The 17,943-nt window shown below is 40.3% G+C and overlaps 1 protein-coding gene across 4 annotated transcripts in view; it reads left to right on the top strand.

Moving 5' to 3' along the window:
• Positions 1-759: 759 nt before the first annotated feature.
• Positions 760-17,943, top strand: part of TSC22D1 (TSC22 domain family member 1) — a 161,142-nt gene continuing 143,958 nt past the window's right edge. Inside the window, exon 1 of one of the 4 annotated variants that reach the window (XM_090258060.1) lies at positions 760-4,889. In XM_090258060.1, coding sequence (XP_090114186.1) covers positions 2,020-4,889 — 2,870 coding nt within the window. In that variant the 5' untranslated portion in view covers positions 760-2,019. The remainder of the gene's footprint in view (positions 4,890-17,943) is intronic. The other 3 variants (XM_090258062.1, XM_090258061.1, XM_090258058.1) reach the window with 3 other exon arrangements.

Genomic DNA, 17,943 nt, shown 5'->3' with positions numbered 1-17,943 from the left:
AAGGGCTAGGGGACGGCATGGCAACTACAACTACACTGCACAGAAGGCAGTACCTATTGTGAGGAGCCACCGGCCTTCTCTAGAAGCCGCAGATCCGGCGCTAGAGCATTATTCTCCCAGGGCACAAGGGCATCGCGACCCGAGGAGAGCTCCGCCAAGCGCGAGGAAGACAGCCTGACTCTATAGTCTTGGCGGCAACAGCCGTGGCGGCGGCAGCAGCGGCGGTGGCTGCGGGCTCCCGGGAACTGAAACTCGTGATGCTGTTGATGCGCAGAAAAGCTTCATTATCTATTCCGCAAGCGAGGGACACCACCCAGGGCGCATACACTCAGGAATCCAGCAACCTCCTCTCCGCACTCCCTTCTTTACCGCGCGAGCGCGCGTGACGGCTGCTGGTGAAAAAAGAGCGGACACACCTAACGTGCGCGTACCCCTTCATCCTGCCCCACCTCCACTCAGGTAGCGTCTCGGAGGCCAACCCGTATTCGCCTGGCCGAAATTCTCCACCCCACAACCCCTGGCTTCTGCGCCTCCGCCTGCCTTCAGCAACTTCCGTAGGGACCTCAGGCATTCGCTGAGGTCCGAACCCCCGGCTCCTTCATCTCTGCTGGGCCAGGCTTTCTGTCTGGGCCGCCCTAGCGCATGCGCAGACGCCATCTTCCCTCTTTCCCCTTGGCTGCCCCCCCCCCCCGCGCCTCCTCCACCGCCTTCTCTTGCGGACGTTCGCCCCTCCTCCTCCTGCGCTCGGGCGCTGGTCCGTCCCCTGCCAATGCCGAGAGAGACTGGGGGATACGGGGAAGCCGGAGAAGCGCACTAGTAACAACCACCTCAGCCCCCTCCCCGCCCGCTGCCCTCCCCCGGCACTCACCCGCCCCGTCTGCCGACACCAACCAACCCCACCTCTCGTTCCTTTGAACAGCGTCGGCTGCAGTCCCTGCACCAGCCTGTCTGGCCACCAACGCCGCCGAGAAAGGAGCTGCTGCCTCCCGTGGCCCCCTCCCGCCGGGCAGCGTGAGCCGCGGGGTGAGGACGATCCGGCTGCAGAGGGAGAGGGCAGGAGCAGCGCGCACCCTCCGCGCTAGCGCACGTCTCGCCGCCCTTCAAGAAGGCTCGGGCGCCGGCCGCTTACTCCCCTAGGACGTGTGCGGAGCCGAGGCGCCTGCCCTGAGGGAGGAAAATGCTCCGGCTCCATGGCTGCTAGTGATGGAGCGGTCCCTGGGCTCCCGCTGCTACCGCTGCCGCACCCCTGCCGTACTACGCGAGGACCCGGCGTCTCTCCGCGCCTGCCTGCGCCTTGTTGGTGGGCTCACCGTACTGGGCGTCCCGCTGCCGCCCCAATTGGAGCCTCATCGCCGCGGCCCCAGCCTTGGCCAGCGTTTCCTCCCGGAGCAGCCACCGCGAGCCCAGGGGGTTTGAAAGGGACCGCGAGGCGTGGGGGGAGGGCTGAACGGGGACTGCAGGGCCGAGTGGGGAGGTTTGAGCGACACTGAGCTCCGGGCTCGCCGGCCGAGGCGGCGGCGGCGGCGCCGGGGGTGACGAGGAGAAGGCGACACTCGCTCCGCGCTGCTTTCGTGCAGAGCGACCGGGAGTGTTCTGCAGCGGCCGCCGCAGGGGCGGCGGGAGGAGGGGTTGAGGTGGCCTCTCAGTTGTCCTGAGAAGGTGGGTTATTTCTTGGTTTTCTCAGCCCCTCTCCTGGTCTTTCCCTCCCTACCGCCCCGCACCCCACGTGAAGCGGAATATAAAGGGGGGTGTGAGACTAGAGGGGAAAGTGAATGGTGAAGGACTGAAGGGGTTCCCCCCCTTCGGGTTCCCGGCGGCCCTGTTCACCCTCGTTCATCCTCCCTTCCCGAAGCTCGCCTTCAAAAGCAGGAGCGGCCGGCGCCTTCCGCCGAGGAGGAGAAGGAGGGATCGCGTCGAGTGGAGCATCGGGTCCCGTTTTTCTCCCAGCGTGTTGAATACAAAAATTACCGTGCCGAAAGAAATTGGCACTCGCCTCCTCCGCCCCCCGTACCCCACACAATGCACCAGCCGCCGGAGGCCGCCGCCGCCGCCGCCGCCGCGGCTGCTGCAGACATTAGTGCTAGGAAGATGGCGCACCCGGCAATGTTCCCTAGAAGGGGCAGCGGCAGTGGCAGCGCCTCTGCTCTCAATGCAGCAGGTACCGGCGTCTGTAGTAATGCCACATCTTCCGAGGATCTTTCGCCTCCGTTGCTGGTCCAGCCGCCACCTCCTGCAGCATCTTGTACGTCCGGACCACAGCCTCCGCCTCCACAAAGCCTGAACCTCCTTCCGCAGGCTCAGCTGCAGACACAGCCTCTTGTGCCAGGCGGAACTCAAATGAAAAAGAAAAGTGGCTTCCAGATAACTAGCGTTACCCCGGCTCAGATCTCTGCCAGCATCAGCTCTAACAACAGTATAGCAGAGGACACTGAGAGCTATGATGATCTGGATGAATCTCACACGGAAGATCTGTCGTCTTCCGAGATCCTCGATGTATCACTTTCCAGAGCTACTGACTTAGGGGAACCTGAACGCAGCTCCTCAGAAGAGACGCTTAATAACTTCCAGGAAGCTGAGACACCTGGAGCAATCTCTCCCAACCAGCCTCACCTTCCTCAGCCTCATTTGCCTCACCTTCCACAACAGAATGTTGTGATTAATGGGAATGCTCACCCATACCACCTCCATCACCACCATCACATTCATCATGGGCACCACCTCCACCATGGGCACCACCACCCATCCCATGCTGGCATGACCAGTACATCCATTTCTGGAGGGCCATCCTCAAGCCCAATATCCAGAAAACTCTCTACAACTGGAAGCTCTGACAGTGTTATACCAGCTGTACCAGCTTCTGCTGCATCATCGGGTGGCTCACCTGCATCAGTAATGACTAATATCCGTGCTCCCAGTACTACCAGCAGTATAGGTACAGATTCTGTTACTGGCACTAATACAATGAATAATGTTAATGTTACTGCTGTGGGTAGTTTTAATCCTAATGTGACAAGCAGCATGCTTGGTAATGCTAATATAAACACAAGCAATATTCCTAGTGCTGCTAGTGTGAGTGTTGGGCCTGGAGTTAACAGCAGTGTTAACGTGAATATCTTGAGTGGCATGGGCAATGGTACTATTTCTTCCTCTGCTGTTGTTAACAGTGTACCTAATGCAGCTGCAGGGATGGCTGTGGGATCAGTTTCAAGTCAGCAACAACAGCCAACAATCAACACTTCGAGGTTCAGAGTTGTGAAGTTAGATTCTAGTTCTGAACCCTTTAAAAAAGGTAGGTGGACTTGCACTGAGTTCTATGAAAAAGAGAATGCTGTACCTGCTACAGAAAGTGTGGTGATAAATAAAGTGATGGAAACTGTAAAACAAAACCCAATAGAAGTGACTTCTGAGAGGGAGAGCACTAGTGGGAGTTCAGTGAGCAGTAGTGTCAGCACACTGAGTCACTACACAGAGAGTGTGGGAAGTGGAGAGATGGGAGCCCCTACTGTGGTGGTGCAGCAACAGCAACAACCAACTCTTCAAGGTTTGGCCCTTCAGCAGATGGATTTCAGTAGCACTGGTCCACAGAGTATTTCAGCAATTAGTATACCACAGAGTGTTTCTCAGTCACAGATCTCACAAGTACAATTACAGTCTCAAGAACTGAGCTATCAGCAGAAGCAAGGTGTTCAACCAGTACCTCTGCAAGCCACTATCAATGCTGTGACTGGTATCCAGCCATCACCTGTTAGTGTGGTTGGTGTAACTTCAGCTTTAGGTCAGCCTTCTATTTCTAGTTTGGCTCAACCCCAACTGCCATATTCTCAGACGGCTTCTCCTGTGCAAGCTCCCCTTCCAGGGGCACCGCCCCACCAGTTACAATATGGACAACAATCGACGGTCCCCACACAGATGACTCCAGGTCACAGTAAACCAGTGACTCAAATTCCTACTTCAGAGTTTGTACAGCAGCAGCCAAGTCTTCAAAAAGCAGTGTCCTCTGGTCAGCCCAGTACTGCAGCAGTGGGAGCAGGAGCAACAGTGATTCCTATGGCTCAGCCGCAAAGTATCCAGCTGTCAGTGCAGTCCGTGGCAATCCAAGCACAACCTGTAGGGGCATCTGGCCAGCCTCTTGGCCAAGTTCAAACAGCAGTATCTGCTGTACCTACTGGCAGTCAATTTGCAAATATTGGTCAACAAGCAAACATACCCACTGCAGTGCAGCAGCCCTCTTCCCAAGTCACACCTTCAGTTATTCAGCAAGGTGCTCCTCCATCTTCACAAATAGTTCCACCTGCTCAAACTGCAATTATTCATCAGGGAGTTCAAACTAGTGCTTCAAGCCTTCCTCAACAATTGGTCATTGCACCCCAAAGTACCTTGTTAACTGTGCCTCCCCAGCCACAAGGAGTAGAATCAGTAGCTCAAGGAGTTGTTTCACAGCAGTTGCCTGCAGTTAGTCCTGTACCCTCTGCTAGTAGTATTTCTGTTACAAATCAGGTTAGTTCACCTGGTCCTTCTGGAATGTCTTCTGCCCCAACAAACTTGGTTCCACCACAGAATATAGCACAAACCCCTGCCACTCAAAATGGTAACGTGGTTCAAAGTGTTAGTCAACCTCCCTCCATAGCAACTAATATAAATTTGCCTTTGGCACAACAGATACCACTAAGTTCTCAGTTCTCTGCACAATCATTAGCTCAGGCAATTGGAAGCCAAATTGAAGATTCCAGGCGCCCAGCGGAACCCTCCTTAGTTGGCTTACCTCAGACTATCAGTGGTGACAGTGGGGGAATGTCAGCAGTTTCAGATGGGAGTAGCAGCAGCCTAGCAGCCTCTGCTTCTCTTTTCCCGTTGAAGGTGCTACCGCTGGTGGATGGCGAGGATGAGAGGTAAGATAATGCCATATTTCTGCAAACATTCAGCAGATTCAGAATTTATTTAGTAGCTATGTATGTATATGGTTTAGGTAATGTATGAACACGATTTGGCAGAATAGTTACTGAACATTAAGAACAGGATTGGAAGCACTAAGTGGTTTTTATTATTTATAAAATGATTTTTAAAAAAGATTAATTACGAACAGAAACTTAACTTTTAATCCATATAATAGTTAATCTATTCTTTTGAATGAGTAAAATCCTTATGATCATCTCTTGGGAGGGGTGTGGTTCCTACATTTGTTTCTCCTTTATTAGACTGGACAATTCTTTTCAGTTCTACTGTATTTGATCTTAGTCAGTGAAAGATACTGTTACCTGCTTTTCCTAGTCAGACATTATAGGAAAGATGACCTAATCTAGGTTATATAGTTTGCCCTCAAACTGTAACTAACCAACTTGTGAGTATCTATTTAATGGTCATTTTATCTGAACAGTAAAGGAGGAATGGGAATCTTATGTTTTCTATTTTTTTTTTTGGTGGGGGAGGAGAGCATGCACTGTCAAAATAACCAGATTTATTTTTAATGGTAGTAAACTGTACATTTTTACTTTTGCATGGTAGATTAAAGTGGTTGCCATTTTAAAAGTAAAGAAAGTAAGTCTTGGAGGGTTGAATTTATAGGCATGAAAATAAGACCTCGTTTGCTAACCTCCTCTACCTGTTCCCTTCTTTCCTTATCAAAAAACCCAATGAAGCCTAAAATACATTAGTAAACTAGTGTTTTCTTAATTGAATTGAAAATAATGCACTAATCACACTTGATCAAATTTTCTTTGAAGCTGACTGGCTAGAAAAGTTGTAAAATATCTCGTGATTCCACTTTGCTTTAAACTAAGTAGACTTTAAAGGAATGTTTTAACAGATTTGCCAGTCTGACTAACCTTGGTCAAAATAATATAGGAGTTATTGAAGTGTGGAACTGTGAGAAGCTTGAAAGATATTTAATTGTTTCAGTATTAGTAGGAGATTTTTGTGATTGAATTTTCATACAACTAATAGGAACATTTATATTCTAAATGTATATTCGTGGTTTGCACTTTGGAAAAAAGCATATTTCAAAAGAATTGAAATTTTAGTAAAAGGAAAAGACCAAATGTTTCTTCCTTTTTTTTTTAAATTAAAAGAAGATAAAGGGCATAGTTTATTGAAATAATTTAAAATCCTGTTTTTTCAAGATTTTTATTCTTTTTCTAATAGCCATATAATTAAAATCTTGTTACCTAACCAAATGTATTCTGTACCATGTACAAAACTGTACTTTAGAAGATAGACCTTTTGTAGGAGGTAGTTTCCTTAATAGCCTCTTAATAATTGTTAATCTTTTATCATATCATGCTAATACTCATCTGTAATTGCTAATATTCACCTATAATTTTAAAGGTTATTTGTCTAAAATATTAATGTTTTTCTAAATCTAAAGGGTGTAATCTTAGTGAAGCCCCTATAAAAACAGGTATATTATATGGGTGGTAAATTTAGAGAAAGACTGGTGAAATATATAAATGAAACCACACATTTTGAATTCAGACCTGCCATGTGGTCTCCTGGCAGGACTTGCTCTTTATTTCCCTTCTGGTAGTAGGGCGTGACAGAACTTTCCACTACTTGCTGTTCCAGACAAAATCAGATGTTGGTACCTTCAACTAGGTTTATAACTGTAGGAATATAGAGTCCCAGTTTTAGGTATTAGTACAAAATAATTTTTCCATATAGTGACTGAAATGAAGATTAATTGGGACAAATTATATAGAAAGGTTTTGAATTAAAGGGACAAAAAGAGATACTGAGAAATATGATTAAATATTGGTATTAAGTAACTTGAGTTGACTGTACCTGTTTTGAATTTACTACATATTTGAGCCTTTGTTAAGTTAATATAAAAAAGTTAAGTCATCAGATCTGGAAAATTTTTGTTTCAGAGTAATCCTTTAAATTCTGAAAAATCAAAATATTTCATCCCTAAAATATCTGTAAAGGTCAGAAAAGATAAATATGTATATTATTTTCTTTATTTTGTTTTACTGCATATTATTATTTTTTTGTCAGATAGTTTGGAAAAAGAAATGTTTTATTTAAATTTGCCCTTGGAAGAGAATTTGAGAATATCTACAAAAGAAAATGATAATGATTAAAAAATATTTTTATCTTTTCTTCTCATGTTAGTTTCTGTGTCACTTGCATATTCTGGGCTTGGTCTCCTGTTAATTTCTCATAGAGAAAGGGGTACATTATAAATTAAATATTATGACTTAGAAAACATGTTAAACTTTTGATTGGTAGGATGAATCAAGGCTTATTCTTTAGTTATCTTTTGAAATAATACTCTAAACACTTTAATTAAAATTTAAAAAAATGTTTATTAGACATGTGGCAAATGTTTTAGTTGGCTGCTGGGGGAGACTATGAAGATTAGAAACATGGATCAGACAGTAAGATTATATATCCTGATTTTAAAAATTCATTCTCATTAGAAAGGTCTTAATGTCTTATTTTAGTCTTTAGCATGAAGTTACCTTTTCAACACAGGGAAGATAAAGGTATTTAAGACTGATACATAATCTTGTGTGTTTTCTGATTTTTAGTACAGCCTCTTATTTGAAATTGTTCAAACTTCTATGCATCCTTGAAGACAGCTCAGATGATACCTCTGAAGCATTCTCTTCACCCAGGGAATGTTGTTCCCTTAGCACTTTTTAGTGTTCCTCTATTTAAGGCACTGAGCACATTCAATTTATGTTTACCCATTTTCCCCACAAAACTGAGTTCCTCAAGGGCAAGAACTAAATATTTTTGAAGAAATTAATGAACAGAACTTTCTCTGCTTTTATCATGATTTAAAATTTGTATTGCCTCATCTTAGGCACAACTGTTAGAGGTACAGGATCTTATAATTTATGCAACAAATTGAAAAGAAATGAGTAAAAACTAATTGTTTGTTGTACCTCTTTTACCCCATCATTCCTTGAGCTGAATTGATACTGATTTTCTAAATATAGTAGGCCCTCAAATATTTATTAAGAGAAATAAGAGTTATCTACAATATAAAATAAGAATAATATTCATTTTGCCTAGTGAGGATGGTAGCATCAGATAAAATATCTTAACTGTGAAATACTAAATTATGACTTTAAATTTTATTTAGGGTATACCTGCACAAAGAATCAAGTAATTTACATGTTTATCAAACAAAAGCTTCTTGCCCCCTTTCAATTTTCCCTTTCCCAGAAGCAATTACTTTCACCTCTTTTAGATGATTATTGTAATATTTACTTTGTAGTCTCTAAATAAATTGTATTGGTTAGGAGCATGGACTCTGGAATTAGAATGCTTAGGTTTGTCACTTACTAGTTTTATGTACTGTTGGGCTACTTAACCTCTCTATGTCTCAGTTGGCTCATTTAAAAAAATGGGATTAATGGTACCTACCTCATAGGTTTGGTACAAGAATTAAAGGAGTTTGGAAAGCCCTTAGAACTGTGTGTAATTCATATACCCATGTAAGTATGTGTTAAATAAAATACTTGTTGCTTTTGTTTTTGGCCTTATTAACCTCTCGTGTATTAAATGAAGATTTGACTTTGTTGTCATCACCTACTTGGCTGGTACCCCTTCCTCTTAACAGTTATGATTACATCACGCTTGATTATTAAGTATTCTTGTAAAATATTACTTTTCCTATTCTGTACAATGTCCTGCACTTGCCTCCCTTCTCCCATCTCACAGCTATCTAGTAAAAATAGTATACTAGTATATATGATATATATGTATCTCTACATACTATTTAGCATATAGAAATGTTAGTGAGTCGTTCCCCTCCACTCCCACGTTTTCTTGTATCAGCATAATCTGTTTCCTTTAAGTTGTCTTCCCATTTTTGTGTGTTTTGGTTTTTACCTCTTGTGATAGTCTTTTCTCAGGTGTCTTGTGATTCTTGATTGTCTGCTTGCAAGTGTAGGAGACTAAAGAACTGATAAATTCTTAGTGTGACTTCTTGACTGTTACCATAGATAGAGTGATCTAGCTGGAGTTCATTGTCATCCATTTCCCTTCCCAATCCCCCACCTTCTAATTTTTTCTATAGTTATGACTAATTCTGCTTTTCATCAAGGTGTTCAGACATATCAGGTATTGTTACCAATTATGTTTTCCTGAGGAAGTTTCTCTCTTATCCCTCTGACCTCTGTTAAGGACTGAATGCCCTCTAGACTTGGTACGCAAGTTTTATCATGGGATTCCCTTCATTTTCTCCTATGGTTGGATCTCCATTTTCCAGTGACTCATGTCATATTTATTCTTGGTTTACTTGATGTTTTAAAATGATTTTAGTTTGCCCTGACACTTGTTTGATTCTTTGGTTAGGTAAAGATAGATGGGAAATTGTATTACTTTATATTTTATTCAGTTGCTTTTTAGTTTCCATATTGCTTTTGAGAAGTTTGAAGCCATTCTCATTCCTTGTATATTGTGTGCGACCTGTGTGTATGTGTTGTTTTTATTTTTCACTTATTTACTCTCTCCTTCCTTCTCATTGTTTAAATCTCTGAAGACCCTTAAGCTTATATGTGTTTCCAATGTTCTGAAATTTTACAATGCAAGGGTCCTAGTGTGGGCCTCTCTTCATCCATGGTGCTGAGCACTTGACGTGACATTTCAGTCTGAAAGCATCTTTCAATCCTGGGATTATTTTCTTGAATGAGGTTGTTGATTCTTTCCATGTTCTCCCTTCTTTTCCCCTTCTCAAACTCCTCTTATTGGGATAATGGACCTCCTTGACCAGTCTTCTAATTTTCTCATATTTTCTTTCCTATTTTTTTTCTTCTCTACTTCTGTTGAGTTTTATCTATTATATATTTAATTTCCAAGAGCTTTTGTTTTTGTCTTTGCTTTTTAAAAATAGTATGGTGTTCTAAAAATGATAGTATTTTCTCTTAGCTGCCTAAATATATAAATGATAGTTTCCTTTTTTACGGCATTTTCCTCCCTTTGTGATGTGTCCTCCAGTTTTTTGTTTGTTTGTTTTTTAGTTTTTATTTGCTTTGGTTGGTGGTTCTGTGTAAGAGTAGGGGAATAAAATGCTGAGTATAAAGTCTTGTTAGCGTCACTGTATGGTAACCAGGCTGGGCTGTTTGGTCGGAGACTTTTGATGTCAGTATCTTCACATCTTTCCTCCTAGCTGGCCAGATTCTCTATAGAAGGCTCTTCTGATTATTGAAGGGAGGTGAAGGCCTACTTATATTTTGGGAGAAGGAGAGAAGGGAATGGTGTAAAAGATTTTGGGGAGTCTTAGCAGCCTCATAAATGTTTCTTCACTCAATCATACTGTTTTCAGTATGTTCTCCTGCATACTGCTGTGTCTGATTTCCTCAGTCTTCGGATCTTGTGTTTCATATTCTCCTGAGAATGTATTTTCAGTTTTTTTCTGGGGTTGGGGAGGGACATTTAGGGATCTGTGGGTCTTGTTGCTTAAAGAGACTTTTAAATAATCTTCCTTATTTTAACTTCTCTCTCTCTCACATCCCACATCAGATCTTATGTGGTACTGCCAATTCCTGAGTCTTTGGGGAATTTTATAGTTTAAATTGGGTTTATTCTTGACTTTCCCCACCATTTGCTAAAGATTTGATTTTCTAGTATTTTGCTAACTCATTTGTCACTCAGCCATCTGTTTCCCAGCTTCCAGATTTTTGTTGCTGTTTTCTTTATACCTGTTCTCTCAATTTTTGTTACCTCGTGTCTTTGTCTTAAAAAAAATTCCTTTTTGTCATTTAGTGGTATTTTTAGGAAAGGAGTGAAAAATAGATGTGTGTGTTTACTATTATTGACACCTATCTCAGCTGTGGAATAGTGCATTATTAAATATAAGAGCTGTGTGAATTTTAATAAAGTAATTGCTCCAAGATTTGATCTATAAAATTTATAAATTTTAAGAGTAGAATTGCTTGGCTCAGAAATAGGAATAGTATCTAACCCAGTATATCAATTCACAGAAGTGATTAAAAATGTTAAAAATAGGTTCAGTTAATATTTATTATTACATTTAACCATCTCAACAGTCTTGTGAATTGTTTCTTCTCTTTTACTGGTGAATAAACTGAAGCTTACTTAGTTTATTAGAGAGGCTAAGTGAGCTTTCTAAGTTTACATACATAGCAGTAAAGCAGAGCTAGGATTAAAAGCCATTTTTCCAATTCAAAATCTAGTGCTGATTCTACTATTTATAAAGACAATGAAAAGTAATGCTGATGCCCATAAATAATTAATTAGAGTGGCTATAAACATGAAAAAAGGCAGGCTTCATTGATGTTTGTATTAGTACAAATAATAGAATTGTTAAGAACATACCAACATTTATCTATAAACCTCTGGCTAGAAAAAAGTGGGTAAACTCATCACAGTGGTGGACCTGGGGTTCAGTATTTAAAATGTTAAATGAATTAATGTTAATTTTTTTCTCTTAAAAGTTGTATGAAAATTCTCAGGAAAATTATTTTAATTTTCTAATTTAAATTCAGTCTTTGTAATATTGGCTTCAGAATTGCAAAAATAATTATATTTATTTCTTGCTTAGAAAGTTTAACTTAAAAATAGGAAACTGTAAAGTATGACCTGTTCTGATCCTGCAATATTAGCACCCTGGTGGTTGTTTTCTTACCATGTCACTGTGTTGTTAGGGTTGACTGTGTCATGGTAAGAATATGTTTTAATGGCTCATTAAAAGATTATATGAGGGAAAAATGTTTAGGGTATGTTTACATTATTATAAAGAATTATTTATGAGTTTTAGATTCTATAATGATTTTTTTCCAAACTTACATATATTAAAATGTCATCCTCATTGGCTGTGTCTCTCTCTGCCCACCCCCGCCCCCACTTTCGTAGTGTGTGTGTGTTTTTTGTTTTTGGTTACAAGTCAGTTTGACCTGGAAATCTTACTTGACATTCTGTTGTTATTAGGCCAAGTTCACCTTTGTTTTATTTCCTTCCTGAAACACTCTTTTGCTTTCAGTGATAGCCACCTTAGTTTCTTCCCAGGTTACTGGCCACTCCTTCTCAGTTTCTTTGATTCACTTTATCATACTCCAAGTGTTGGGGCTTCTTTGGATTTTTGAGTTAGCTTCCTACTACCTTTCCCTTAGGAAATCATCTATTCTGTTGCTTTAAATACAATCTGTATGCTGTCAACTTCTGAATGCATATTACTAGCCCATACGTACTTTTTAACTTTGATAGACATCTGCCTTTATAATATCATTACTTGCATTCTCGTAAGCCTCTTGATCTCAACAAATCATAAACTTTGCCTTATCTCTCAGATTTTCTCCTTTAGTCATCCTCATTTTAACATTATTTCATACTCTCTAATGGCTTTTCACTAGCCTCCTGCAAACAGTCTTGCCTTTCTCTAATATTATATCTTGTAGTCAGAATGATATTCTTAAAGTGGAAATCTGTTCAGATTATGCACCCAAAACACTTTAAAAAGTCCAGTTTCTTTAAGTAACTAACTTCTATTTCATTTTCTTCATCACTTTCTGTATTACCACTTCCTTCTTTCAGTTCCTCAAGTTGCCATCTATTCTAACTTTTTCCTCTAGGCTTTGGCACATTTTGTTTCTGTACCTAAATATCCCCTATTTTACCTTCCTTTCATTCTTCCTTAAAACTTAACTGTCACTTTTTGAGAGGCCTTCTCTGATATACCAATCTAAATTTAGGTTCTTTGTTAATAGTCTTTAATAATACCTTGTTCTTTTGTAATGCTTATAGTTTGTAATTTTTATTAATTTTTTCATGATTATCTCTTCTATGATTTTAAGCTTCATGAGAGGGATGTTTGGTTTGCTACTATATAGCTAAAGTGTATATTTCAGTGTCTTACAGGCAGTAGAAAAATCTGCTTAATGAATAAATGAAGAAAAATATTTTTAATATTGGCATAAGGACAGCTTATTTTTTAAAAAACACTATTATGATATATTTGAAAGGTAGAAAAGTTCTTTATGATCATTTGATATCACCCTTTTCTCCTTTAATAGTGATGATTGAGAGTTAATTACTTTTTGTTGTGCTTGAGCCAAAAAATAAATGTAGAGTTGCTGCTTTTAACAAGCATTTTTTGTTTGCTTATTTTGTAGTTATTTAATACATGTTTATGCCAATAAAATTTCTCCAGCTTGAACAAAACAAAACCCATTTATTTCAAAATTAGAATATCAGTGTTTATCTACGTTTGACTACATTATTTCTTACTCTGCAGTGTCTTTTCACTAGCCTCCAGCAAAGAGCATATAATCATTCTTAAATATGTAACTATTATCTTGGAAGTCCTTTGGTGTAGTTTAAACTGTTGAAAATACAAACATTTAACTTTTAAAATGACATGTTTGTGTTAAGAAAGTTTTCTTTCTTTTACAGAATTTTCTTTTTTGAATAGCTTAGTAATCTTTGAATTAATTACTGTTTAAAATTCCTAACTGATCTATTTTACTTATAGTTATTGTAGCTGTTATTAAACCAGTAAGTTATAGACTATGTCAAGGGAGAGGAACCGTAAAAAGTTTTCTCAATGATCAGAATTAGCAATAAATTTTATTGATTATATATGGTTATTAAATGGGAGTAAAAAAAGCATTAGGAGATGAAGCCTTTAGGGAAGAGACAATGTATTGGGTTGGCCGAAAAATCTGTTTAGTTTTTTCTGTAAAATAAGAGACATTTTTCATTTTCACCAGTAACCATTGATTTGGGTGTTTTGAATATGTTGGCTATCTCCCACTATTGACTTCCATGGGTAGAGCCAGATGTGCTGCTAAACACCTTCCAATGCATAAGACAGCCCCACAGCAAAGAATTATTTGGCCAGAGTGTCAGTAGTACCAAGAAATTTTACAAACCACTTTTGACATGTTCGATCAGACACAGCACCTTCTCCATACACTGCACAAATCGTTTTTTGCATTTCAGTCATGTTTTTACCTTTCTTGAAATAATAAAGCATAATATGCCAAAATGTTGCGTATTTTCTTCCTTCTTCAATATTAAAATGGCTGCACAAAAATTCACCAATTTTTTAGTTTTTTAAATGCATGTTGATATGACAGTTGTCACCATACAATCTAAAAAAATTGTTTCAAATGTAGTTAGAGACAACTGCGTACTACTAGAGCCATCATACAGAAAAACACTAAATGAACTTTTTAGCCAACCCAATAGAATTCCTTTATAGAAGGGAAAATATAGAATCGATGTTGCAGTGCAGTGATCATCAGAGGCTAGTTCTGAGAGTCTCTGAAGATTTTCTTACCCTTTTTGTGGTCATAGTGTTAAAAGTGATTGTTGTGCTTAAAACCATTTTTGTGTTGACTGGAGACAAGATTTACTGTTGCTTAGTTTTGTTGAGTTATTAACTTTAGATCATGGTGAATGGTTACTCTTCCTCACCATGGAGCCATAGAATGAAGGGTTACTCTTAACTTCCTGTGTTAAGACAAATGAAGTAGCATCTTATTTTTCCAGGCCTCACAGATTACTTTTGTATATCAGCTCTCTACTCAGGTTGAGGAACTCCTGATACCCTGTTTATGTGCCTGAGTATTCTTTTTTTGAGTAAATTGTAGATGGACTGATTATAAAATTGCTTATTGTTATGAAACTTTATTCTCAGCTCACCTAGTTATCTAATTTCTTGGTTATTAGGCTTTCTTAGTATGTAGTCACATGGTAACAAAGAGCATATTGACTTGTTAGGAATACTTTGAAGGTATAAATGTACCATTGAAATAATATCTAGCATTACATTTTTGCTATTATATGGCTATGATATATCTAGAGGTGATATTAATAAAACTGCATTCTTGTGTAATTTTGGGGGGTTGTTTTAGCAAAGCACTTTGAAAATATTGTTCCTACTATATGTTATGTACTGATTTTAGCTGGTTCATAGACAGGCTCTATACCAGTTTAGTAATGATAGTAGTAGTAATAGTAGGAGTAGTTGAAATTTATAGTGTTTATTATATGCACATGCCCTGGCTGGTTTAGCTCAGTGGATTGAGCGTCGGCCTGCGAGCTAAGTGTCGCTGGTTCGATCTTCCAGTCAGGGTACATCAGAGAAGGAAAACTCTGATACCAAAAAACCTCCGCTGCCTTGCGGCATACCTCTTCAGGGGAAAGGCTAAGGGAGTAAACCCCGACAGAAAATCCGGAGCCGGAGTCCCTAAGGCGGTTTGATGTTGTAGTCAACACCGGCAACTCCTGCGGCGCACCTGAACCCAAGCTGTATCGACTCCGTCTTTCCCTTGGACCCTTCAGCTGCGAAGAGAGGGGGGGTCTGCTGCATGGGCAACAGCAGACCCTCCGTATTACCCTGCCCAGGCTCTGTAGCTTCAGCTTCACGGGAGAGGACACTCCAGCGTCATCGCAAGATGTCGATTCAACACGGGAGGAGACAGATACCGTGTCACTCCCGAGTCGGACTGCACAGCCATTCTCGGCGGTGCAGATAGACTCTTAAGAAGCTACACCATCGTCTCTCGAGACGAACGGCTGCCGACGACGATTATATGCACTTAACATATATCAACTTACTGAGTTCTTAGAACAACCTTATTTATGCATTGTTTATTAAGTACTACTATTTGTCTCCATTTTGCAGGTAAGGAAACTGAGGCATAGAGAGATTAAGCAACTTATTCAAGGTTACATAGCTAGTAAGTGGGAGCCGGGACTTAAGCAGGGATGTAAGTTCCAGAGTTCTGCTCTTAACAACTTTTTGTGGTCTATTGCCTCTGTAGCATATGATCAGAACCAAGGTATTTTGTTGTGTCCTCAGTCTGCTTAAATGCTGGGAATTACAAATATTTCTTATCTTATATTATCAAATACTATTGTTTTAATCGTGGAAGTTTGGGTAGGGATGCAAGTCTTGTTCTATGTTTTTTTTTTTTTTTTTTTGTATATTTTATTGATTATGTTGTTACATTTGTCCCAGTTTCTTTTCCCTTTGCTTCCCTCTGCCCATTTATCCCCCTTCCCTCCAGCAATCCCACCCCCCTTAGTTCATGCCCATGGGTTGTGTATATAAGTTCTTCGGCTTCACCCTTTCCTATACTATCCTTAACTTCCCCCTGTCTATTTTGTACCAACCAATTATGCATCTTAACCCCTGCACCATTTCCCCGTTTCTTCCCCTTCCCCCTCCCAGTTTATAATCCTTCAAATGATCCCCATACCTATGATTCTGTTCCTATTCTGGTTTGCTTAGTTGGATTTTGTTTTTATTTTTTAGATTTAGTTGTGAGTTTTTTGTCATTTTCATGTTCATAGTTTTTATCTTCTTTTTATTAAATAATGCCCTTTAACATTTCATATAATAATGGCTTGGTGATGATGAATTCCTTTAGCTTTACCTTGTCTGGGAAACATGTTATTTGCCTTTCCATTCTAAATGATAGAGTAATCCTGGTTGTAGGTCCTTGCTTTTCATCACATTGAATACTTCTTGTTAGTCCCTTCTTCCTACAAAGTTTCTGTTGAGAAATCAACTGACAGTCTTATAGGCACCCCTTTGTGGGTAACTCTCTGCTTTTCTCTTGCTGCTTCTAAGATTCTCTTTCTCTTTAACCTTTGGCATTTTAATGATGTTGTGTCTTGGTGTGGTCCCCTTTGGGTCTAGCTTGTTTGGGACTCTCTGTGCTTCCTGGACTTGTATGTCTATTTCCTTCACCAAATCAGGGAAGTTCTTTTTCATTATTTTTTCACATAAGCTTTCCATTTCTTGCTCTTCCTTTTCTCCTTCTGGCACCCCTATGATTCAGATGTTGGCACATTTAAAGTTGTCCCAGAGGTTCCTAAGCCTCTCCTCATTTTTTAAAAATTCTTGTTTCCTCACTCTGTACTGGTTGACTGTTTCTTCCTTATGTTCCAAATCATTAATTTGAAACCTGGTTTCCTTCCCTTCACCATTTGGTTTCACTTCTCTTGCTTCCTGTATAGGGCTGGTGCCCCTCTAGCTGTTGCTCTGGCCATCGTTCCCAGAGATGGTGGGTTTGCAGATGTTCTAGGACTGTGGGGGCCCTTTAAACAAGCAGACTCTGCTGAGAGACTGGCAGTTTCTTCCTCTGCCCCAACCCCCATCGGTTTTCACAGTCAGAAGCAATGAGGCTTTATTTTTCCCGTCATTGGAACCGTAGCTGCATGGTCTGGTCTGGGGCTGGGAGTGCTCCCCAGGTGTCCCGCCCAACTTTTTAAAATGTGTGATCAGTGCTTTCCACTGGCCTGCTACTGCCACCACTGCTGCCACCACCACACCACTTCCTCTCTTTCCTGGCTCCGACCCTCCTACCTGTCTGAATGAGTATTTCTTCTTTATATCTTTGTTTGTTGGACTTCCCTGCAGCTCGATTTTCTGTAACTTCTGTTGTCTTTAGTTTTGAGATGTATTCCTCCTTAGTTGTGTAGGGAGATGCAGCGTGTCTATCTAGGCCTCCATTTTGGCCGGAAGTCTAATCTTGTTCTTGTACTCAAGAGTATAAACCCCATGAGAGCAAGAACTTTAGCCATCTAGTTTTACCTCTGTTTTCTCAATTCATGCCATAGTATGTGGCTCATAGTGTTTCCTGAAATGTTTGTTGAGTAAGTGAATTCAGACATGTGTCAGAAAAACTTCACAAACATTCAACATTGGAATATAATTACTGTCAAATGCTTTGCCATTCTATTAGCATTACACAAAATGGCACAGCCATTTTGATAAACTTGAAGTAAGGTTCTGCTCTTTCCAGATATGTTACTATACCTATTACATTAAATTCTGTCTTGTCTCCCCTTCACTGACCTATCAAATGGGTATTATTTATTGAGTAGGTGTAAATCATTATATCTAGTAATGGTGTAGGCAAAGCTTTAATCAAACATGGTTCTTGTCCTCAAGAGGAGTGTATATAGCATATATATGGGGAAAATATATGACTATTTAGGTGCAAAGTAAGTTTTAAACTACAT

The sequence above is a fragment of the Furipterus horrens genome, unplaced genomic scaffold (genome assembly GCF_987537825.1).
Source record: "Furipterus horrens unplaced genomic scaffold, mFurHor1.1.pri manual_scaffold_12, whole genome shotgun sequence".
Classification (NCBI taxonomy): domain Eukaryota; kingdom Metazoa; phylum Chordata; class Mammalia; order Chiroptera; family Furipteridae; genus Furipterus; species Furipterus horrens.
Note: the sequence above shows the minus strand (reverse complement) of the source record. Positions and strands in the feature narration are given on the sequence as shown.